Source organism: Gopherus flavomarginatus, chromosome 2, assembly GCF_025201925.1.
Source record: "Gopherus flavomarginatus isolate rGopFla2 chromosome 2, rGopFla2.mat.asm, whole genome shotgun sequence".
Classification (NCBI taxonomy): Eukaryota; Metazoa; Chordata; order Testudines; family Testudinidae; genus Gopherus; species Gopherus flavomarginatus.
This window is the reverse complement of record NC_066618.1, coordinates 46212611-46238509: the sequence shown is the minus strand read 5'-3', so window position 1 is coordinate 46238509 and position 25899 is coordinate 46212611. Positions and strand designations below refer to the sequence as shown.

Sequence of the window (25899 nt, the reverse complement as noted above, 5' to 3'; positions counted from 1 at the left end):
CATATTGAATCTTGAAGTGCAATGTCAGTGGTAGGATACGTCTCAAGTGTGAAAGTATTATTACTGTTTTGTAATGCAGTAGCAACCCGGGGTCCCATTCAAGACTGGGGGCCCATTAGGTTATGCAGCCTACAAACACATATACATACAGTTAAGCACAGTCCCTGCCCTATAGAATTTATCATCTAAATCAGTGTTTCTCAAACTGTGGGTTGGGACTCCAAAGTGGATGTCCACCCCATTTTTATGGGGTCACCAACACAGGGTTAGACTTGCTGGAGCCTGGGGCCAGAGCCCAAGCCCAAGCCCCACTGTCTGGGGCCAAAGACAAAGCTTGAGCCTCACTGCCTGAGGGCTTCAGCTCTGGGCAGTGGGGCTCAGATTACAGGTCCCCTTCCTGGGCCTGAAGCCCTTGGGCTCTGGCCTCCCTGCCTGGGGCAGTGAGCCTCAGGCAGGCTCAGGCTTCGGTCCTCTCTCCTGGGGTCATGTAGTAATTTTTGTTGTTAGAAGGGGGATGCGGTACAATGAAGTTTGAGAACTCCTGGTTTATATTATGTATTATATAGGGTCCTATCAAATTCACGGCCATGAAAAATGCTTCACGGACCATGAAATCTGGTCTGCTCCCGTGAAATCTGGTCTTTTGTGTGCTTTTACCCTATACTCTACAGATTTCACGGGGGAGACCAGCATTTCTCAAACTGGGGCTCCTGACTCAAAAGTAGGGTGACGAGACAGCAAGTGTGAAAAATCAGGATGGGGGTCATCAGAGCCTATAGAAGAAAAAGACCCAAAAATTGGGACTGTCCCTATAAAATCGGGACATCTGGTCACCCTACGCAAAAGGGAGTTGCGGGGGGAGCAGTCACAAGGTTATTTTAGGGGGCAGCAGTATTGACACCCTTACTTCTGCGTTGCCTTCAGAGCTGAGCGGCCAGAGAGCGGCAGCTGTTGGCCAGGTGCCCAGCTCTGAAGGCAGCACCCCACCAGCAGTAGCACAGAAGTAAGGGTGGCAATACCATTCCATGTCACCCTTACTACTGCGCTGCTGCTGGTGGAGGCTTTGCCTTCGGAGCTGGGCTCCCAACCAGCAGCCACCACTCTCCAGCTGCCCAGCTCTGAAGGCAGCGCCGCCGCCAGCAGCGCAGAAGTGAGGGTTGCAGTACCACAACCCCCCTTACAATAACCTTGCGACACCCCCAACTCCTTTTTGGGTCAGGATCCCTACAATTACGACACTGTGAAATTTCAGATTTAAATAGCTGAAATAATGAAATTTACTATTTTTAAATCCTATGACCATGAAATTGACCAAAATGGACCACAAATTTGTTAGGGCCCTAATTATAAAAATTGGATTACTAAAAATAAAGAAAAAATGAGCAACCAAAGCTAGGTGAAAATTAGATAAATGTAACTTTCAGGATTGAAAAGAAGTGATTTAATTGTAAAAACTGAGACCATTTAAGCAATTCTTATGAAATACATTTGCTTCCTTGATGTTTGGAAAGCTATATCTCAGGAACAGTAAGTGACTTGATATTAAAATACCAGGATTGTGTTTAATTAAGAATAATCAATTAAGTTAAACACAGCAAAGTCAATATATAAGAATAACATATGAAAACAAAGGACAAGCAATGTCACAGAATACGAGAGATGGCCAGCCTGAAGATGAAATAATTTTAAGAGCCTGCCAAAGAAAGGAACTTAACTCATATACTGTGAAGTTCACAAAGACAGTTAGTCATTAGGGTTAAGAATGTTTGTTTAAACACATACATGGGAACAGAGACCTACAGAAAAGCCTCCATACTGATCATGAAGAATTTCAATTATCCAGATATCATGTAAGGTAAAATTGTGGAATGATCAAGAAAGTTTGTTTCTAGAAATAGTTTCCATTACACAGTTCAACAGCCAATCTAGGAGATCAAAGGTTCTGCTAAGCATATTACAGGAAATTAAGTGGGCATTATACATGAGATAAAGGTTGAGCTGGTGAACTATTACATTGGTTGTAGTGATTTTAATATGATCTTTTTTTAGATGCCTCTGATATTAATACTTCCACACAGCAACAGCGATTGCTATATTGAATAAACTTGAGCCATATTTAAGACAGGGAAATATACATTGGCTAATGCAGCTTTTATAAAAATGACTTTATATGAAAATACATTAAGTAAATCATTCCCAGATCAGCTGACGTTTGAAACAGAACATTCTAGGACAAATACAGAGGGGATGAGGGAAATAATAAAATCTACATGTTGGTATGCTAGTAGAAGAGAATCTGAGTTTATGTAATTCACATGCCATGTAGTCAAGGTGGTGATGCAAGTTAAAGGAGTGGTCTATTTGAACTCACACCTACTTACACCTGCTTGCTAGCTGCTTTTCTTACTACTTTACATCTTCTCTCTTCTGGCTCCTTGGAAGCAAATTAAATTAGCTTTGACTCAGTGAGCTAACTTCAGAGGAGACAGGGACCCAGCAATTTCATGTCAGTAAGCAAGTCTGCAATGCTAAGGCAGCATAAGACAGGGCAGGGAGAACGTGCAAGTTAGACTCACTTCTGAATTTGGCACTATGACTTCAAGAGGCAATCAGACAGCAAGAACAGAACAGATGAGCTCCTGTAGACGTGATCCTATTTTTATGCAAATATAACTAAGTCAGAAATGGGAAAAAAACGTATAGAAAATGTATGCTGTTGACAAAATTACTCTCAGTCTCAGCAAAGTGTTTTCTCTGAAGTTTTCAGGGACATGACAAAATTTATAATTATTATTCCCTGCTTTTGTGGTGTTCTATTTATTTATTTTTTTGTTCCTCAATTATATGTACTGTTCTTTACTTTGCTCTCTTCCCTTTTTCCCCCAACCTCACTTATTTTTCTTCCCCCAATCACATTGTTTTCAAATGCTTTATTTTGCTGCATTTCTTAATTTAATCTTTTCCCCAGTTGCTTTCTTTTCCTTTGAGTCCCATTCTGTTGCTGTCACAATGGCAACAATATGCTTCTCTACACACAAGCCAACTACAAAATTCTCTCAGCATGAGTACTGCTCAAGATTTCAGTCTCTGACTTCCCCTTAATTAGCATCACACAACATTCTCCAACAGAAGGAACACAATGCAGGAATTTTATTTCCCCCTCACAGCTGCATGATGAGTCATGAGAGATGTTAAACAATTAATTTACTCCAGTTTTAATTTACAAATTGCTGGATTTTTGCCTGAATTTGATACACTGATGGAAAATTAGAAAATAGGGCATGAGTCAGCAAGAATAAAAACTGTCTGGCTTCCACATTATGAAAAACTCCGGAAAGAAGTGTGTGTGTATAACTTGCATGCCTGCGAACGGTCCTCTGGCTCTTGAAACACATTTTTGGCTTGATTAGATCAACACTACTATGCAAATAAAAACTGAAGTTTAGAATTTGACCTAATTAATAAAATTGTAGCTTCCTAGCTCCTAGTCCAAATTGTAGAGCTGCACCTTTAACCAACAGATAGAGACAAAGAAAAACTCTTCAAGCAGGTTTAAGTAGCTCAGAGCCTCCCAGCCTCATCACCTTTTAGTCTAAAGTATATCAGGCCTCTCCAAGAGTTCAATAGGAAGTATTTATTCTACCTTGTAGTTTTATTTCTATACCTAGAACTATTTATGCCTAGTATAGTTCTGCCTCAATACTGAAAAGATTATCTTCTGTTACATTTTTCAGTGTATTTTTCTGTCCTTTTCTGGTTCTCAGCTAAAGTTTGCATTCACCAAAAAATAAAAAATACACTTTTCCCTTTCCTCTCCTCTACCCCAAACCACACACAGCTTCCATGTCACACAAAAGCTACAGAAATTGATTTCCATGTGGCATCCACAACCCTATATGAGGTTCCACCGCCTAGAAGACAGGAATATTTTTAAGAAAAATCTGTTGGGCCTTGATCCAAAGCCTGCTGAAGTCAAGGGAAAGATTCCTATTAACTTAGATGGGCTCTGGATCAGGTCCCAGTAAAGAAGAACACACACAATTTGAAGCATATAGGAAGTCCCATTGAAATCAGGCAAGTGCTCATGCTTCAGGTCTTATACATGACTAAGTGTTTTGTTGGATAGGGGCCTTGGAGTATTAGCATTTCAAGCCAGGCTGTTTGTGGGCTTCTCTATGCTGGAAAGTTTTCCTGCTTTAAACTACATGAATATTAGCTGGGCTGACCGGAGCTGCCAAGATCCCTTTTCAACCGGGTGTTCCAGTCAAAAACCAGACACCTGGCAACCCTAGATCCAGGGCCCCCTGCGGGGCCACGAGCAGGTTTCAGAGGATCTGCCAAAATAAACCAGAGAGCGGGGCTGGCATTAGACTCACTGGAGCCCAGGACAAAAACCCAAAGCCCGAGCCCCGCTGCCTGGGGCTGAAGCCTGAGCAACTTAACTTCGCAGGGCCCCCTTGCCTGCTACCCTCTAACACTGGCCATGGCTTTTAATCTACTGGATAGGCAGAAACACAGTTGTGGCACAGGCGGGCTGTGGAATTTTTATAGCATGTTGGGGGGAGGGGGCCTCAGAAAGAAACAGGCTGAGAACTCCTGCCCTAGGTAACAAGTGAAAATGAGTATGATGATCATGTCTATTGACTCTTAAAAAGTTGGATGGGGGGGAGATTTTAAATATCCGCAGCTCAAAACAGACACAGGATGATATTAACACTAGAAATGGGAGTTATCTTACATGCTCCTAAATATCAACACAGTCTCAAGAGCAAACTGTTTAGAAGTCAATACCACCAATTCACATGATATTTGTTTGAAAATGTTACATGTGTCAGATGAACCAATGAATATTATTCTAGCAGCACTACAAATACAGACCACGAAAGTTTCCTCACACTAACCCATCGCCCATCGTGGAAGGACTGGTTAGTACAGTCTTAATGCTTATGCAACGATGCATGGTCTGTTCTGCTGAGACTGACAAGTGTCAATTGGGCTGGTGTTTTGATGTGCCATGAACCTTTCTGCCCAGCGTAGGAACTGCACTGGGACTGTCAAGATATTTCATACAGACCACTGACCAGCTGTATCAGAGCTTGCTACCAACCTGAGGCTTTGTCTACACTGGCACTTCGTCGGTAAAACTTTTGTCGTTCAGGGGTGTTACACACACACACACACACACACACACACACACACACCCACCCCCTGGATGACAAAAATTTTACAGACAAAAAGCACCAATGTGAACAGTATCACTCGTGGGGGTGGTGGAAAAGTTTTGTCAGCAGGTGAGCTTTCTCCTGCCAACAAACAGCAGCTACACTGTGTGCCTTTTAGTGGCACGGCTGTAGCAGCACAGCCACGTCGCTAAAAGCTTCGTAGCACAGCCATACTCTGACATGAATTTGAATCAGTGACCAGAAAGTAAAATGTTTCTTATTTCACCACCAGTCCCTATCTTTGACACTTATCAACAGAGTAGGCCCATATAAACAAGGAAGGTGCAGAAACTTCTGCAAAGGAACTTGCGACAGCCAAGCACAGATACAAAAGCTGTCATCAGGGAGCAGAGGGCGGGGGCTGATAAGAAAGGATAGAGGGAGTGGAGCAGAAAGCATGACAGACCTTTGACGCTCAGCTAGAAAAGAGTCATCCCTGGACTGTCTGGCTTAGAGGTGGCAGAGAGGAAGGGGGACAAAAACCCAAACCATACACAGTCAGTTCTTGAAAAAGGTAATCAGCCATCCTGTTTTTAAGGAGCTTGCTATATTTGTCCCCGAACCTACCATGGCTCTCGCAGCCAAAAAATGCAGAGATTCTTCTATATGACTGACTAACTTTCAGGGAACATGGCCTCACATAAGCAAAAAGTTAAATCCACACTCATTTTAAGTGCTGCTTCACAACAAGCAAAACTTCCCCAACCTATTATACCAGTGACAACCTCCCCCCCACACACACACACACTCTACTTAGTATGTCACTTGTACACAAAAGCAGTTCTCAGACAAGCCAAACCACAGAGGCACATATTTGTTTTATTTAACATGAACTCCCACGTTGTAGGGACGTTTTGATTTTTAAAGTACCAAAGCCGCCTCCTACAGGGAACATAACCATATAATTTAAAATCTCAAGCTATTCAGTATAGCATGATATTGGAGAGAGTGAGTGCAACGCAATTAAAAAATAAACTATGAATAATCATTAAACATGAGTGCATACCTTCCCTGATAGCTGTAAATGGAGTTCCTTCCTCCTCTTGTAATCTAATCACCTTCAGCGCCACCAACTTCCCATTTACCCTGGGGAGGTGGGGGAGAGAGAATAGAGGAAGAAGGAGGAGAGGAAGGAAAAAAAAGAGAAACATACACAAAATTAATTAAGACTGAATATTCCAATAATAGGGCTTATTTCCGCATCATGTATTATTTAGTTTCTCCCTGTCAATGTCAGTGATTCACTTATGGCACAGTAAGAAACACTTCATAGCCTCCATAATGTCAGCTTTAAATATTCACATTCATGTAATCCAAGAAGTGATCTCAGCTTTCTGTGAGTCAGCCTCTGTTTCCTTTCTATCACAGCATTAAACTGGAGGCTTTGTTTAAAGAAAGCATAGCACTGTAAAAATATGGTTCTTCCCTCAACTGCCTCATCCGTTGCAAATTAAGAACACTAAGATTCATTGATACTGGTGTTATAGTTTTTCTACTTCCCTTGCCAGTTTCACATCACCCTACCCCTGAACTGTACCCCTTGGAGCATGTTTCTCGGGGAGGACCACCACCATAGGGTGGTGATCACTGGCTCGGGCACCTTGAGGACTTTGTCCATCCTGTTCCTTGCCTGGGTAAACTCCAGTTTGTACAGTACCTAGCACAGTAGGGCCCAAGTTGACACTTTTAGGCACTATTACAGTGTAAATGTTAAATACTACTAATAAATAGGAGAATAAAAATACAGTAGCAACCCTGTAATTAAATATTAAAAAATAAAGCCTGAGGGAGCAGCTGAACTGATCACTACGTTAGATGACTGTGCCTCTTGCTGCAAGATTCAGAAGAACATATTTTAAGGCTCAATGCAATAAGTTGCCTCCGCAACTACTGGAGTATGAAAGCTCTGTCAGTCTCCTGGGCTCTTCAGCTGTAAGCTCTAATTTTTTACGTATTTTTTTAAAAGAAATCGTAATAATAATCCCTTGTTTGCCAACTGCATCATACCATTTTAGGTATGCTACCCCCAACTAGCCTTTTCATATTCAGGGAGTCTCTTAAGTTCCTAATGCAGGAGTACACTTTTGAGGAGGAGGTTGTTGGAGATGGCGTTGGTCATCTGAATCCTTCACCTGGATAAACTGTCTGAGCAGACTGGGCAGATTAGGGAGAAATTGTATTTAAATGTTCAATACTGGAAACTACTACAGTTGAATAGAGCTGAAAAGAGAACAGACTTCTTTTGTGAGGGTTGATCCATGGGAGCACGTTATTTTAAACCTTATAAATGGGTGTCATCATAATAAAAAAAAACTAGTCTGGGCAGTGCACTCAAGAATGTACTTTAGGGAACAATCCTGCTTTAGTGGGAAATGGACAGAATGACCTAACAGATATTTTCCACCTCAAATTTCCATAACTCTTGGAAGGTAATTGTTGTGGGGCATAATTCAGGGAGAAGAGAAAAATAAATATAAAGATGGGTGTACCATATGTGGAATGATTGATTGAAGTTCTGTTTGGATTAAATAATCAAAGAAATAAAACATAGTTATCATTAGCATTTTGTATGATATTTGTCATTTGCTTTAGTAGAGCTCTGGGCAACTATTAATGCTATAGAAATAATTCAACTTATCTTGAATGCTTGGTTGCTCAGGGACTGCTATATCCTGTTTTTGTCCTGAAGATACCAGTCTCTTACCTCTCAAAAAAACAATTTTCATCTGATCTGGTTCCAGTTAATTATTCGATTGCTAAGAGCTCTTTTACTTTAGTTCATTCTCCTCATTAAGTGCGTATTTTGGGGCAATAGAAGGTGAATTATCATCAGTTAACAGTAATAACTGGATGTATGTCCCTCTTCCAGCTGTTCCCACTGAGGCAATCTCAATCTTGTCATACCCTGTCAGAAGTACAGATGTGGCTATCACAGAATCCTTACAATCAACACTGAAGAAAACTGTCATGCTGAAAATTAGCTCCCCAACCTATTAAAATCTGCCCATTAATTTATTTGGAAGATAATCAGATCATACTTTACAATAATACCAGGATGAATGGCTTAATCTTTGTCTTCTATGACTGCGTCTTCTATCCCTTATGTTATTATATTCAATATTGGATGAATTATTATTAAAGATAAGTAGGAAATACTGCTACAGAGAGAACCTTTAGGCAACTTGACAATATGACAGGATTGCTGTATCTTCTGACATCTAGGATTGTTTATAAGGCAACTCTTTGCTCACTTTTCTCCCCAGTCAAAATAAGGGTATTACACTTATCTCAGCACCTCCCATCCACATTGCTAACTGCTTCATGGATTCCTATTAAAGACAATATTGATTATAAAATCATTGCATAGTCTTATTCCTTTCTAAACCAATAGGCTTCCTCTCTCTCCCTCCTCTCCCCCAGCTCCAAAAATTCCTTGAGATAAGCTGCAGAGCTTCTTAGCATCTCTAAACATTATTTAAATTAAATCTCGTCTAGGGTCTTTGTTCACTCTGGCCCTCCGGTTATCACTAGGAGCTGATGGATAGAATATTCAGACTCAGGAGAATTTTAAAAAGTCTAAATTCAATTACCATTTTTTTTACGGTTTTAAAATTACAATAAAATTCCAAAATTAGTCAACTGTTTCCAGCGTGCTTTGCATGAAAGGTGTTAAAGAACTATGGGTTGATGTAAATGTATATGGCATATAATAAATTGTGTATATTTTAAAAACATAAGTGAGCTTCAGACCATTTGAACCAGATGTTTAAAAAATATCCTAATAAAATGCATACATTACACATTTTCCAAAACAGACTATAATGCCAACAAAACCGAAATGAATTACATGAAGAAAACAGGAGTGCTTATGGGAAAATGTCAGAGATTAGAAACAATGTAATGCTCTAATCATGCATCATTAACAAAATCTAATACTAATGAATATAAAAGCAATTGAGGGCTAATTGGTTTTTTCGGGCATAATATGGATAATGCACGTTTAGGGAACAAAAGGTAAGAATGCAATACTATTTATTGTCACAAGTTCTTCAGTTACATTTAAATGTAATAAATGTTTTAAATATAATACCCTTAATGGGTTCAATATGTAAAATCCACCTCTAGTATTCCAATCTGTTTATTTTGTGAGGAATTTTATTGCTGGCTAGAGTTGAAACTTAGTTCAAAGCTCTAGCAAGCACAGACTTTGAAAGACAAATATATATGTACTGTTCTCAAATTCCGGATATTACTCATATCTTGGAAAAATTAATTTGTATTAAAAATTTGACTCACAATAGATACATAGATATATAGTTATTTATTTACATAAAGATATAAACTTTTCTAAAACCAAATAAATCCCTCATATTCAACAAAACATATTCTGTAGTTATAGCAGCTTCACAAACTGATGTCTAAAGGCCAGAGTTAATAATCTTAATAAAGCCATACTCTGCTAGCATTCTGCTTTCAAAGCAAACCTGCTATTAAAATAAATCTGTAATCATTTTAGTCACTTCATATTAATCCACAGAAGAAAATTTGATCTCACATTCAATGAAATATTTCTTTTAATCATAAACCTTTGAGAAAGTTCAGTGTCATGGATTATATATATTTATTTTCCAGAAAAGAATTACTCATAACTTTACCAGTTCTGCTAACAATGTAAGTATTCAATAGCATAATGTGAACCTGCCAATATATCTTTTCAGCTTCTATCATATTTTTACCTGCAACTCTTTAACAGAAAAAGTATCTAGTTGCTTTATTTAAAAAAGCAGAAATCAATGAAGTAAGTAATAAATTAGGAACTATTTTCTAGAGTGGCTGTTTATTATGATACGCTTGATAAAAGATCTAAGGCTTCCAAGATACATGGTAGATTTAGAACATTCATTTTTGCACAGTTAAAGAATTACAACTGGGACTCTGGGAACAAATCCATCAATTCTTCAAAGAATTCACAATTTAGGTTCATAGGCAAGAAGGCACAATTTTATAGCTCTTGTTTTTGAGTAAGAAGCATGTATGAACAGAGTGAAAGAATATTTACCTCCAGATCCACACCCTCCTGTCAAGAAAAACTACATTAAGCATAACTAATCATATTTTATACAAATATATATATACATACACACATCTATACATGTGCACAGATACTGTGTGTGTTTGTGTGTGCGTGGACTCGACTGCTCTCTTTTTAACATTTGACTATTGAAAGAATATGATTACTAGCATTTTCTAAGATAAAGAAAACAGCTCTGTTTGCAGTTTGCTCTGTGCCATACCAGTGAAATGTACATTATATGGATAAGTCACAACGGTAACTAGGTACTAAGTATATGTTTAAAGTAAGGATGTACAATAGAGGTTAACAGATTATTTGAAATAGATGTATTATTTGTACGAGGTAAGATTAAATAAAAATCCTCTTCAAAAGAGGTATAAAAGTCACTGCTCATAGGGACACCTATTGTTCTAGAAATGGCAAATATTCTATTAATATATTTTTTAAAAGGAGCACGCACAGAGATAAAGAAAAGACAGTTATCTTTTCCATAACCGGTGTTCTTCAAGATGTGGTGCTCATGTCTATTCCACAATAGCTGTGTATGCTCGTCACATGCACCAGTGCCGGAAGTTTTTCCCCTAGTAGTACCCATAAGGGAGCACCCTAGCGACCCCTGGAGTGGCAACTCCATGGCACAGTATAAGGGGCACTGCGTGCTCCCCCTACCCTCAGTTCCTTCTTGCCAGACAACTCCGACAGAGGGGAAGGAGGGTGGGATGTGGACTAGACATGAGCAACACATCTCGAACAACACCAGTTACAGAAAAGGTAACTGCCTTTTCTTCTTCGAATGATTGCTTACGTGTAATCCACAATAGGTGATTCCAGGCTATATCTGTTGGAGGTGGGAAGAAGTTTACAAACTCTTGGGATGGAGAACAGCCCTTCCAAACCCAGCATCCACCCTGGCCTGAGAGACAATCGCATAATGCAAGGTGAACATGTGAACTGAAGACCACGTGGCAGCCCTACAAATGTCCTGAATGGGAACATGGGCCAAAAAGGCAACCAATGAGGCCAGCGCCTGAGTCGAGTGCACCCTCACAATTGGCAGCGGAGGGATTTCCACCAGGTCATAACAGGTACAGATGCACAAGGTGATCCAGTTGGAGAGCCAATGAGTGGAGATCGGCCAACCTTTCCTGTGCTCGGCCGAGGCAATAAAGAATTGCAAGGACTTTCTGAATGGCTTAGTCCACTCCAGGTAGAAAGCCAGAGCCCGTCTCACATCCAGCGTGTGGAGACAGTGCTCCTCACTGAATGCATGGAGCTTTGGGCAGAGGACCGGCAGAAAAATATTCTGACCCATGAGATAGGCAGAGACCACCTTAGGAAGGAACAAAAGGTGTGGGCTGAGCTGGACCTTATCTTTATGAAACACCATGTACGCGGGCTCAGAGGACACGGTCCTGAGTTCTGACACCCGCCTAACCTAAATGATCGCAACCAGGAAGGCCACCTTCCACGACAGGCATGACCAGGAGCACATGGCTAGCAGCTCAAACAGGGGCCCGTGAGACAGGCCAACACCAGATTTAGGTCCCACTGCAGGACAGGAGGCCTAACATATGGGAAGAGGTGATCCAAGCCCTTAAGGAATTGGCCAGTCATAGCATGGGAGAATACAGTGTGGCCCTGCACTGGCGAATGGAAGGCTGATATGGCCACCAGGTGCACCTTGACTGACGAGAGCGCCAGGCCCTCTGAAGTGAAGGAGGTAGTCCAGAATAAGCTGGAAAGGGGCAGCCACTTGGGAAACGATCCACTCATCCACCCATCTGGAAAACCGAGACCACTTTGCCAAGCAGACTCAGCGCATGGAGGGCCGCCTGCTTCCTAAGAGGACATGCTGAACCCCTCCTGAGCACATCCTTTCCTCCCTACCTAACCATTGAGCAGCCATGCTGTGAGGTGGAGTGCCGGGAGGCTGGGGTGGAGGAGGTAGCCCTGGTCCTGTGAGAGCAGGTCCGGGAGGGATGGTGACGGCCACAGCAGGGCGACCGCCAGGCCTGGGAGGGTCCAGTACCAATGCTGACTGGGCCATGCCAGGGCAATTAGAAGGACCTGGGCCTTGTCTGTCTTTATCTTTTCCAGGACCTTGCCGATCAGCAGGAATGGGGGAAAGACAGAGAAACTGGCTTGACCAAGACAGGAGGAAGGCATCGGAGATCGTGCCCCATTCCAGCCCTCCCCCTGGAGCAGAACCAAGGACAGCAACGGTTCTGCCGAGTCACGAACAGGTCCACCTGGGGAGTTCCCCACACTTGGAAAAGTCTGTGCACCACCTCTGAGTGGAGAGACCACTGGTGTTGAGAGGAGAAGTCCCTGCTCAAGCAATCTGCCCGCGCATTCCGGGCACCCAGCAGATGTTGCAGGCTATACAAAAGTCCCACAGCCTGAGGGCTTCGCGGCAGAGAGCAGAGAATCAGGCCCTGCCTTGCCTGTCGATGTAGAACATTGAGGCTGTGGTGTCCATGAGGACCCTGACCACCCAAGCCCTCCAGGTGCGAGCCGAAGGCCACACACGCCAGTCGTACCGCTCTGAGCTCCTTGAAGTTTATGTGGAGGGTCAGATCCTGAGCCAACCACAGACCTTGGATCTGAACGTTCCCCACATGGGTCCTCCCATCCCAGGTCCGAGGTGTCGGACACCCTGCCCCTGATCTAGACCACTTGGAGCATGTTTCTCAGGGAGGACCACCACCACAGGGTGGTGATCACTGGCTCGGGCACCTTGAGGACTTTGTCCATCCTGTTCCTTGCCTGGGAGAACTCCAAGGCGAATAAGAGCTGGAGAGGCCTCATCTTGCGTCTGGCATGATGGACCACATATGTGCACACCAACATGTGACCCAAGAGCTGGAGGCACGCTCTGGCTATTGTCACCAGAAACCTTGTGACCATGTCAATGAGCCCCTTCAGGGTCTCGAACCTGTCTGGTGGGAGACAGACTCTGGCCGACGAGGTGTCCAGGACCGCCCCGATAAACTCTATGCGTTGTATTGGAATTAACATGGACTTGGTATTGTTTACCAACAGGCCCAAAGTGGTGCACGTAGACAGAAGGAGTGCCACGTGATCCCACACCTGTGACTGGGAGCTGCACTTGACCAACTAGTCATCCAGATAGGGGAAGATCTGAACCCCCTGGCACCTGAGGTAGGCCACCGCCACGCGTTTCATGAATACCTTCGGGGCAGCGGACAGGGCAAAGCGGAGGATCATAAATTGGTAGTATTCCTGCCCCACCATGAAATGGAGGAAGCATCTGTGCCCATTGAATATATGAATGTGGACGTACGCCTCCTGCAGATCGAGGGCAACATCCCAGTCCCTGGGTCCAGGGAGGGGATGATGGACATCAGGGAGACCATGCGGAACTTGAGCCTCACCATGTACTGGTTCAGGCCTCAGAGGTCCTAGATGGGCCTGAGCCCCCCTTTGTCCTGGAGCTGAGCAGTTCTGAAGCACCTTCGCTGGTGGCAAGAAGGAACTGAGGGTAGGGGGAATGCGCAGTGCCCCTTATAACGCACCATGGAGGTGCCACTCCAGGAGTCGCTGGGGCACTCCCCTACGGGTACTGCTAGGGGAAAAACTTCCGGCACTGGTGCACGTGGCAAGCACTCACACCTGTTGTGGAATACACATGAGCAATCACTTGAAGAACCAATTTGTTCCTGAAAGTAAAGACCATGGGTTAGGTACTCTCTTCCCATTATCTGAGCAGAGGGGAGGAAAGCAGCATGAAACTGGGACAGATAGCATAGGAAAGAACAGAAGGCAGTGTTCCTTGCCCTGCTTTTATCTCCTTTGGGAGCCTGCAGAAACCACTCTAAGTCTGAAGGGTCCCAGAGGCGATCTGGTGTAATTTTATAATCTTTTATAATTTTGTACCTTGATGTCTTCTTTGATCTCCTATTGGAAGGTATTGGGTCATTCTCAAATGGAAAACGCATTGGTGCACAATGACATCTAGTTTAGGGATTCCATAAGGCGTGCCTATAAGTGTATTATGGCGGCATGTAGAATACAGACATTACACACCCAGCTAGCACAGGTATAAACAGCAGTGTAGATGGTGAGACACGGCTTAGGCGAGTAGAGTGGAATGTCCTACATGTACCCTGTATGGCTCTCTCTAAGCCCAAACAGTGCTCCTCACATTTACATGGCTAATTTTAGTAGTGCAGTGTCCCATTGTCTCCCTGCTGTAGGAGCCTTTCCCCTCTGCCTCCACCTCGCCGCAGCCGTTCACTGCTGCACATCACACTGACAAGAGTGGATGCAGTCAGCCTTTCACTGTGTATTACCAGTACTCTACAACCTGCTGCCAATGTAAATAAGGCTTTAGTGCTTATTCTGTCCCCCAAACATGCACATATTTCCTATTATCATTAAATTATCATTATTATTTTTATTACTATGACACAAGACACCTGGTTTCTGTCCCAGCTCTACCACTGACTCACAGTGTGACTTTGGACAAGTCATAATCATTCTGTGCCTCGATTTCCTCACCTGTACAATGGGGATAATAATGCTTATCCACTTTTGTCAAGTGCTGTGCAAGTTATAGATGAAAAGTGCTCACGATCAATATATAGAAATACAGTATACATGGTATGCCAATTGCCATTGTATCTAGGTGCTTATACGCACACAGACACACACACTATCTAGCTATGTATACATAAACACACACTCTTACTATTTGTTTCAGCAATGCATTTGGATTTTGAGAAATTGATTATAGGAATGAAGACTGATGCATACATTCACTGCAATTCTTTCATCCTTCACTTAGAATCCTCAATTCTGGACAATTCTTAAAACATTTAAACTGGAGAAAAAAAGAACGTGTAACTTCTTTCAATTCTTAGCACTTACTTAAGTGTCAAACTCTCCATGGCTTGGCATTTTACATTAAAGTCTTTTTAAAAAATTTGCTCTAGTTTAATAAAAGTCATTGTGATTTATATTGGTACACAGGCTTAAAAAGGGTATATATCCAATTGTTCTAGGAACCCTTGATATAACTTAAAAATATGTCCCAGATAATACCCTATGGGTAGCAGTACAATTTAATATAACCCCCAACACCACCACCACCACTACGCACTCTGCAGAAAGTCAGACTAGATTACTGTAATGGTAACATATGGCCTTAAAATCTATATTAATTTCACAGCTACCTGGTTGGGTAAACAGAAAGGTCCCTGCTTCATTTACAGCAGGACACTAGTTTTGTGTAAGCTACAGGGAAAAATGGCTCGCAATATATTTAAATCACAGAGGGAAAGGTTCAAAACTAATTAGTTTTGAGAAACCAAAACAGTGAAAGTTTTGCAACCACAGAAGATCTTCTTAACCCTGTTGGAAAGAGTTATCAAGGTGTAAGCAGGGTCTGAAGAAGCTCTGCCCTGACATCTAGAGATGAACTGGAGAGAAAAGACTTCAGGACCAGACCATATTTGCATAAACACACCTACTCTGCCTAGGTATTCAGCCGACAGGTTGTGTTGCTAAAGTGATAAATATTGGCTATTGTTGGGTAACAAATCACTTTGGTATTGACTGCAGGAGCAATGAAATGTTGTTACCTTTACTGTACGAGTAAAAGAGGAGCAGAACCATACTCAGCATGCCCTGATTGAGGGGTTCACTCTCAACTGAACTGTACTCGCTAAGCAGGGGTTAGGGATGCCAAATCCCGGTGAAAAGAGAGAAAGGCTGGGAACAGGTGTTCATACCTGTGGTGTGGGCTCTGCCTAAGAGTCCTAGACAACATTTGATCTGTGACAAAGACAACTGAGTGTTTTGCTAAGTGATCACTAGAGCTGAAATCACTGATAATCAGGTCTCGCTGTTGAGCCTTAGATCTGCTGCAGAATAGTGTTGCTATAAAGGAGACTGCCCAGCCTGCACTAGCAGTGACGCTCCCCATGGAAAGCTGGGCTAAGTGATGGAACCTCAGAATGTGGCATTGCACAGAGTGGCAGGTGGCAGCAGAGAAGCAACAACAGCACCACCAACAGAGTGAACAATGGCAGCAGCAGCAGCCAGTGATGGTCTCATCAGGTGGTGACAGCAGAGTGAACGACGACAGCTGCAGAAGCGTCAGCAGTAGCTGAGTTATTGCTGGATACTTCTCCCTTCGCTCCCCATGCCCTCAGACAGTGGGAAGTGAACCCAAATGAATGCACCTGTGAACTCTGGGTCTTTGCTGACCCAGGACAGCCAACTGTCAGCAGGGTGCAGTGGAGGGAGAGGAGAGTGATGTGATTTGTTAAAGGGACATTCATTTGTTGGACTTTCCCATCACAAGATGGGAAACTGAGGCAAAGGACACTGCCTAATGCACTATGGGGTCGGGTTGGCTTATGAACACTTGTTTTTTAATTGGTTGTGGTGTTTTCCCAAGCTAAGGCTCAGTTCCCTTCCCCTTTTAATAAAAGTTCTCAGACTCAGTACTCGAGAGTGGGGAAGTATTGTCTCAGAGACACGCAGGGATGGTGTTAAATTTTCCCAGATTACTGGGTGGGCACTCAAGTTGGTTTTGTGTTGTAATGTCCAGAGGAACCCCTAGATGTTGAACCTGGCCTTTGCTGCTGCCAACTTCACCTGGCAGAAGGGATATAAAGGTACCTGATCAACATGGTGAACATTCCAAATACTAAAATGAAGCTAAAAGGAACAAGCCATGAAAAGTGAGTTGAAGATGTGTAAATTACGTTGCTGCAAGTAAAGTAGACACTGGGGAGCATGTCATCGTGATGCAGAATATTATGTTGGTAAAGTGAAAATTATACCTTGTGTAGATGCGGATCAAAGCTGAGGGTGTGGTTAGCTGGGAAGAGTGACAGGATAGACACGGCATGGCCTATTTATTCTCCAAGGTTTTCCCTCACAGTTAAGGATGTTGTACACCACAAATGGATTTAGGATAGATTTGCCCCATTTTGGTTTAGGAGGAGAAATTTTATGGTGAGCATGTTGGGGAGGATTTTGTGGACTGATCTGATAGAGTTCTATGTTTTTATAATATTTTATGTGTACATGGAGGTATAGACCGATGTGCTTTTAGTAAAGTGAATTAAATAGTAGCAACAAGCAAGGGCAAGTATCGAGGATAGATACACAGAAGCCACAGGCGTACCAGTGGGATTCTTCACAAAGCACATCCAGAGATGTGTGGCAGGACAACAAACTGCAGATGCAAATCATGTTGCTCTGAGACTTGGTTTTGAATCCCCCACCTAGTACATGAAGGGTGACAGAACAGCAGAGGAGGAAAACCCACAGCAGTCACAAGTATGCCAACAGAGAGAGCAAAGTAAGGCTACTCCTCCCCAAGTCCTCTCTAGGCATTTTCTGCAGAATAGGTAGCATACCTAACCTTCTACCTTTCAAGGGGCTTGACTGGGACACTTTTATATCCACTGCTCCTGGGTCATTTATAGCTCTGCAGTGTTGCACCAGAGTGCTTGTTACCGGTCTAGTAAGATCCCATTTACCCATCCCGACAAATTGTGTATCTACCTCACGGTGGAGAAAAGTCAATAGTAGCAAAAACAGAGCCACATTTTCAAAGATGGCCTCTTCTAAAATTTCCATGTATGTAGTTTACAGAAGGAAGATATCAGAGAAAGCATTTGTTGTGCTAACCTGTATTTTCAGTCAAATACAATCAAACAGTAATATTTTCAAAAAGTACCTAGGCTTCTTAAGTGGCTTAAGTCCAACTGACAGTAAATGGGCCGTAAGCACTTGTGAAAATTTTATCCATAGTCCTTACGTTGCATCTAATACTAACTGAACTAAGTAGAAGTTAAGGAAATGCAAAGTGTACTTGAACACTAAAGAAAACTCAGGGAAGGAATCAGGAGAAGATAAAACAGACAAGATGGTGAAAGTGAACTTGCCTGCAGAATCCAGTTTAATTGTACTGATCCTTGCTTTCTTCAGCCAAAAAACACAACACAACGCACCTTTTCTGTTTTCAGTAAATTTAGCCTAGCTGATTAGAAGCAAAACTGAAAATGTTCACAACATTAGTCACACAGAAATGAGATGACACCTGCATCATTCTTCTGTGGTATTATCAGCAGATCTATCACAGGTTGTTTTTAGCAACATTCAACTCAGAGTGCGATTCTAGATTCCAGCCAACATGTCAGGGTAAGCAGGAGTTCAGACAGGACTTTATACAGCAAACAATAAGTTAGTTACTAGTAGAGACAAAAAGTAAGTGGTGAATGTGCAGGACAAGAATCTCCAGCTCTGAGTGTGAAGACTAACATATGAACTCAGCAAAATATATTGACCTATTTGAGCAAAGGCCAGTTGAGCAACAAATGGTTGTTCTGCTATTTCTGCAGAAAATAACTGCCCTCCCAAGCAAGTAGGTACGTCAACCAGTTTAATAGCAAGCTAGCTTGTGTCTGTCTCTCTCCTCTGTTCCTAGAAAAATACCTTACAGGCCTCACAATCCTTTGTAGCCTTGGATCAACAGTACTTAGTTAAGGAAGGAGATATCAGTCATCCAGACTAGCCCGTAACCTAATTTTGCTGAGTTACTGCCCTATCTCTGCACAGTGAAGTAAGGTGTTTTAGCAGGAAGGCAAGGTTTGGCCCCACTGGCCTGCTGTAAATTCCATGTTACAAATATGGGCACAGTTTTCCCTAGCTGCTGATTTAGAATGCATGCTACACAAATTTTAGCGAAGGGGTGGTATTAGCTAACTTCGGCTCTTATACAGTATGTAGATTTTGCAGATTGTGAGCTTGGTCTTTGCTTTTATTATTATTATTATTAAATTCCCCTCACCATTTTAGAATCAGGACAAGGATTTAAAGGGGGAAAAGGAGGTAATTTTAACAAGCAACATTGGGAAACTTGTAAAGTGTAAAATACGCTAGAGGCAAAAGTTGGGAACAATTTTTTTGACTAAAACTAGGCTCTTAAGCCCATATTTAACAAAATAACTGACCTGATTTTCAGTTATGCTGTGCTTCCAGCAACTCCCACTGAAGTTTATAGGTGAGGGTCAGGGAGCTACTGAGTGCACTGCTCTTCATGAATCCAAAACTTATACTAAATATCAAAATTAACAAAGGGCTTTACCTCTGGAAAGGCAAAACATGACAACTAAGGAACTCAAAAAGTCAAACAAACCACACTGCTTCAGCCACTCTCTTAACACAGGGTCACAAGCTACTAAATTCACAACAATCTGAGCAAATTTTCTCCATATAAGGAAGAGGAATTTGTCGCAGAATGCTGCATTTCTTAAAAAATTTCTAAAGTTGACTGTTAAATCAGAGCTGCAACAGGCTGGAAAACTTGAAGTAGTCTCAGAAATCTTACGTTGGGCTCCTCTTTTGTCAGTGTTAATAATGGCATCCCAGCCAGTCCATGCAGGGTCAGAAAACTAATTTGTAATCAACGTCTCAAGCTTTTGGGCGGTGCATATTGATAACTTAGAATGCAATGTGTCTTCAGAGTTCAAGCAGTTTTTGTTTTTAAAGTTTGTGGTTCCACAATGTATTTAGTGTATTTAATATATTAACACATGATGCAATAATGCACTTCTTGTATTTTGCTCCATTTCTGAAAAAAACAGGGAAGAAAAATTGACCTGGATTATTGCCCCCAGGCGCTGCACTGAAGAACAGACGCAGTCATTTCATGTAAGCCACAATTCTGCAATGGGCTCCATGTAGGTGGGCCCTGTGCCCCTCAATGGAGCCTCAATAAAAGCAGCAGTGCTCCTTATGGGCGCAGGGTCCACTCACACAGGGCTCATTACAGGATGGGGACCATAGAAAGGATAGATATTAGAATGATTTACAGTGGAAAGGCGGGGAGGGCGCAAAGACAGTGGACCCTAAGGGCAGGGGCTGTGCAAAGTCTTATGAATGACTGAGAATCTGAAGGCTGGAGTCCATCCAATGAAAGGGGATCCCAAGAGAACCTGTAGCTCATTGAAAGAAAACTGACTGGGCCTGTGGAATTCTTATTGTGACAAAAGAGACTCAGGGATGCCAGTAGTTGGATTGGAGGGGAGCAAAGAGGTTTGGGACTTTCCTAAAGACAGCAAAAGAGGCAGGTGAGAACACCCCACTTGGGAGGTTTTTCAAAAGGTAGTGGGGGGACAAATGCAGTTGGTTTCAAAATAAAAATACTTATATTGACAGAGGACTCGAAAAGTGGGGAGAATTTTATATTTTTTAAAACATGAAAGAACTGGTGGGGGAAGGATCAAGAAGCAAGCAACAAAAAGAAAATGAAAACAGCATGGAGAGTAGAGATGCAAAAAATTGCATGACTTTTTTGTTTACAGCTAAGCAGCACTCACTCTCCTCAAGAGAGCAATCTGAAAATTCAGTGTGAGAAGCATTATACATGAATATACTGTCACACCTATAAGCTTTGTTCCCATTTTAATTACAATTGGCATTTCTGAACCTTTTGCTATAGACGTCTTTGCTGAAAATGCTGTGGAGCTGTAACACTGGCAGTATGGGAGCACAACGGAAAACAAATACAACCTGCAATATTAGATTGGGTCTTACTGATGGACTTAAAGTATAATCACCAATTTTCTTAAGAGTCAATTGACACAGTGTACATTATTTCCCAAATCATTTTCAGCATTAGCACTTTAACCCAAAACCTGTTCCCAATCAAGGTGAGATGTTAAAACAGCACAATGTGACCTTAAACGCAAAGAAAAGAGTGTTTTAACATTTGTAAAGTCATACATGCCTGTAAGGTAAGGGCTAACTGAGCTAATGACTTGTGGGGTGGGAAGGAAGGGCAATGGTAATGTAGCTATAACTCCATGTTCCTCCTAAACCTTCTCTACTTTGCCTATCTTATGTTATTGATAACACTGTCATTCTCCCTGTGCCCAGGCCCCATAACCTGGGAGTCATCTTTCATTCCTCTCTCTCCTTTTCACACAAACACCTTTTCTTAATGTTTGCCACTAGGGTGACCAGAAGAGATTAAGAAAATATCGGGACACATGGGGGGGGCGGGTCCACCGGCAGAAGAAAAAGGGAAAAAAAAAAGTCAAGTGCTGCCGGTGGAGCAAAATATTGGGACAAACTGGGACACGGGACAACCACCCAGATATCGTGACCGTCTCAATTTTATCAGGATGTCTGGTCACCCTATTTGCCACCCACACCACAAAATGCAGGGGCTGCTCATGTGTGTAACATTATGTATGTATGTAATTTTTCCAATATCAGGTCTTAGAAAAGTGCATTGCAGAAAGAACTGTCTCTTCCTATTTGCTGTGTAGTCCTTGGCACAGTATTGGATGCTGGAATAATACACTTTAGAAAGCATTTGAGCCAACCGCGCAATGTCAAATACAAAATTTACCAGAGAAACGTGATCTGCATTAGTTTGCTTCACACTAGAATCTCAGCTTCAGGTTTGTAAAACTCGACTAAATTTATTTCCAAGCGTGGTTAAACTGTCTTGCCCCCACCCCCTCCCTTTTTTCTTTTTTTTTTTTCTTTTTTTTTTTTTTTTTTTTTAAAAGAACATAAGAATGGCCCTACAGGGTCAGACCAATAGTCCATCTAGCCCAGTCTCCTATCTTCCAACAATGGCTGGTGCCAGATGCTTCAGAGAAATGAACAGAACTGGCAATTTACCAAGTGATCCATTCTCCTATCGTCCAGTCTCAGCTTCTAGCAGTCAGAGGTTTAGGGATGCTCAGAGCATGGGGTTGCCTTCCTGACCATCTTGGCTAATGGCCACTGATAGATAAGTTCACAGAGGATAGGTCCAACGCTTTTTTTAACCAAGTTATACTTTTGGCCTTCACAAAATCCACTGTCAACAAGTCTGACAGGTTGACTGTGTGTTGTGTGAAAAAGTACTTCCTTATGTTTGCTTTAAACATCCCTGACAGGTGTTTGTCTAACCTGCTCTTAAAAATCTCTAATGGCAAAGATTCCACAACCTCCCTAGGCAATTTATTCCAATGCTTAACCAGCCTGACAGGAAGTTTTTCCTAATGTCCAACCTAAACTGCCATTGCTGCAATTCAAGCCCATTGCTTCTTGTCTTATCCTCAGAGGTCACTTTACCTCTCGCTTCTTGTAACAACCTTTTACATACTTGAAAACTATTATGTCCCCTCTCAGTCTTCTCTTTTCCAGACTAAACAAACCCAATTTTTCTAGGTCATGTTTTCTAGACCTTTAATCAGTTTTGTTGCCCTTCTCTGGACTTTCTTCAGTTTGTCCTGAAATGTATCTTCCCTGAAATGTGGCACCCAGAACTGGACACAATAGTCCAGTTGAGGACTAATCAGCGCAGAACAGAGTGAAAGAATTAATTCTTGTGTTTTGCTTACAATATGCCTGCTAATACATTCCAGAATGATGTTTGGTTTTTTGCAACAGTGTTACACTGTTAACTCATATTAGCTTGTGATCTACTATGTCCGTTTCTGCAATCTTCCTGGCTAGGCAGTCTTTGCCCATTTTGTATGCATGTAACTGATTATTCCTTCCTAAGTAGAGTACATTGCATTTATCTTTATTGAATTTCATCTTACTTACTTCAGCCTGTTTCTCCAGTTTGTCCAGATCGCTTTGAATTTTAAACCTATCCTCCAAAGCACTTGCAACTCCTCCCAGTTTGGTATCGTCCACAAACTTTGCAAGTGTACACTATGTCATTATCTAAGTCACTGCTGAAGATACAGTATTGTTGGGATTATGTTTACCAGTGTGCATTACTTTGCATTTATCAACATTGAATTTCATTTGTCATTTTATTCCTCGGTCACCCAGTTTTGTGAGATCCCTTTGTAACTCTTTGCAGTCTACTTTGAAACTTAACTATTCTGAGTAATTTTGTATCGTCTACAGACTTTGCCACCTCACCATTTACTCCTTTTTCCAGATCATTTATGAATATGTTAACCACCACTGGTCCCAGTATAGATCCTTGGGGGATTCTGTTATTTATCTTTTTCCATTGTGAATGCCAACCATTTATACCTACTTTTGTTTCCTGTCTTTTAAACAGTTATTGATCCATGAGAGGACCTTCCCTCTTATCCCATGACTGCTTACTTTGCTTAAGAACCTATGATAAACAACCTTGTCAAAGGCCTTCTGAAAGTTCAAATATACGATATCTACTGGATCACCCTTTCACCCTTGTCTATATGTTTGTTGACCCTCTCAGTGAATACTAATAGACTGATGAAGAATGATTTCCCATTACAAAAGCCATGTTGACTCTTCAACATACTGTGTTCATCTACCTTTCTGATAAATCTGTTCTTTATCATAGTTTCAACCAGTTTGCCTGGTACTGAAGTTAAGTTTACTGGCCTGTAATGCCAGGATTGCCTCTGGAGCCCTTTTTAAAAATCAGCATCACATTGGTTATCCACCAGTCATTTGGTACAGAGGCTGATTTAAGCTGAAGGTTACATACCACAATTAATGTTCTGAAATTTCATAGCTGAGTTCCTTCAGAATTCCTTTGTGAATACCATCTTGTGCTCATGATCGATTACTACTTAATTTATCAATTTGTTCCGAAACCTCTGCTATTGATGCCTCAATCTGGGACAGCTCCTCAGATATGTCCCCTGAAAAGAACGGCTTAGATGTGGGAAATGCCTTCACATCCTTTGCAGTGAAGACCAATGCATAGAATTCGTTTAGCATGTCCACAATGACCTTGTCTCCTTTGGATGCTCCTTTAGCACCTTGATCATAAAGTGGCCCCACTGATTGTTTAGCAGTCTTCCCACTTCTGATGGACTTAAAAATTAATAGCAAAAAATATATATTTTGTAAGTCTCTTGCTAGTTGCTCTGGAAATTTTTTTTTGGCCTTCCTCATTATACTTTTACACTTGACTTGCCAGAGTTTCTATCTTCCTCATTAGGAACTGACTCCCAATTTTTAAAGGATGTCTTTTTGCCCCTAATTGCCTCTTTCACTCAGTTTAGCTATGGTGGTTTTTTGGCTTTTTTTATCCTCTTATGTTTTTTTAATTTAGGGTATACATATAGTGTGAGCCTCTATTATGGTGTTTTTTAAAAGTTGCCATGCAGCTTGCAGATATTTCACTTTTGACAATTTATTTTAAATTTCTGTTTAACTAGCCCCCTCATTTTTTGTGTACTTCCCCTTGTTGAAGTTAAATGCTAGTGTAGTGGGTTTCTTTGGCATTTTCCTCCCATTTTCCAATGATGTTATTGATCCATGAGAGGCGCAATTCGGAATACTCATCATTTTCCAATGCTGTTATATTTAAATTACACAGGGGTTGGCAACCTTTCAGAAGTGGTGTGCCAAGTCTTCATTTATTTATTCTAATTTAAGGTTTCGCATGCCAGTGATACATTTTAATGTCTTTAAAAGGTCTCTTTCTATAAGTCTATAATATATAACTAAACTACTGTTGTATGTAAAGTAAATAAGGCTTTTAAAATGTTTAAGAAGCTTCATTTAAAATTAAATTAAAATGCAGAGCCCCCCAGACTGGTGGCCAGGACCCGGGCAGTGTGAGTGCCACTGAAAATCAGCTCGTGTGCTGACTTCGACACCCGTGCCATAGGTTGCCTACCCCTGAATTACACTATGGTCACTATTACTGAGTGGTTCGGCTATATTCACCTCTGGGACTTGACCTTGTGCTCCACTTATGACTAAATCAAGAATTTCTTCTCCCCTCGTGGATTTCACAACTAGCTGTTTCAAGAAACAGTCATTAATGTGTCTAGAAATTTTCTCTCTCCATCTCAGCCTGAGGTGACATGTTCTCAGGCAATCTGGGTACAACTGAAATCCCCATTATTGTTGGGTTTTCTGATTTTGTACTCTCTCTGATCTCCCTGAGCATCCACAGTCAAGGTCACCATCCTGATCAGGTAGTCGATAATATATTCCTATTATACTATTATGATTCAAGCACAGAGATTCTATTGAACAGTTTGATTCATTTGAGGCTTTTACTATATTTGACTGTATGCTTTCTTTCATATATAGTGGCACTCTCTCTACAGCACAATATACTCTGTCATTCCATAGATTTTGTACCCTGGTATTACTGTGTCCCATTGATCATCATCTTTCAACCATGTTTCTGTGATGCCAATTAAATTAATATCCTCCTTTAACAGAAGCCACTCAAGTTTCAGTCTCTTGAACCAGATGTGCGCTATTAGTCTTTGGGTAACCAAAAAACTTATAAACTGGGTCAGAGCAATGGCCCATCTAGCCCAGTATCTTGTGTCAAACAGTGACCAGTATCAGAGCTTCAGGGAGAGTGTACAGAACACAGGAGTTGAAGTGATCCTTTCATCTTCCCCTCCAGATTTCTGGCAGTCGGAGGTAAAGGGTTGCCACAATCTTGGGGTTGTATCCTTGACCATCTTGGCTAACAGCTAGGACCCTACCAAATTCATAGCTCTCCTTGGTCAATTTCACAGCCGCAGGGTCTTAAAATTAGTCAGTTTCATGATTTCAGATGTTTATATCTGAAATTTCATGGTGCAGTAACCGTGGAGGCCCTGATCCAAAAGAGGATTGTGGGGAGGGGGTCCT

At 41.8% G+C, this 25899-nt stretch overlaps 1 protein-coding gene across 8 annotated transcripts in view; it reads right to left on the bottom strand.

Moving 5' to 3' along the window:
• The window catches only part of CDK14 (cyclin dependent kinase 14), a 538670-nt gene that overhangs the window by 325162 nt on the left and 187609 nt on the right, over nucleotides 1-25899 (bottom strand). For all 8 annotated transcript variants that reach the window (XM_050939609.1, XM_050939614.1, XM_050939613.1 and 5 more), the window contains one exon: nucleotides 6229-6308. In XM_050939609.1, coding sequence (XP_050795566.1) covers nucleotides 6229-6308 — 80 coding nt within the window. The remainder of the gene's footprint in view (nucleotides 1-6228; nucleotides 6309-25899) is intronic.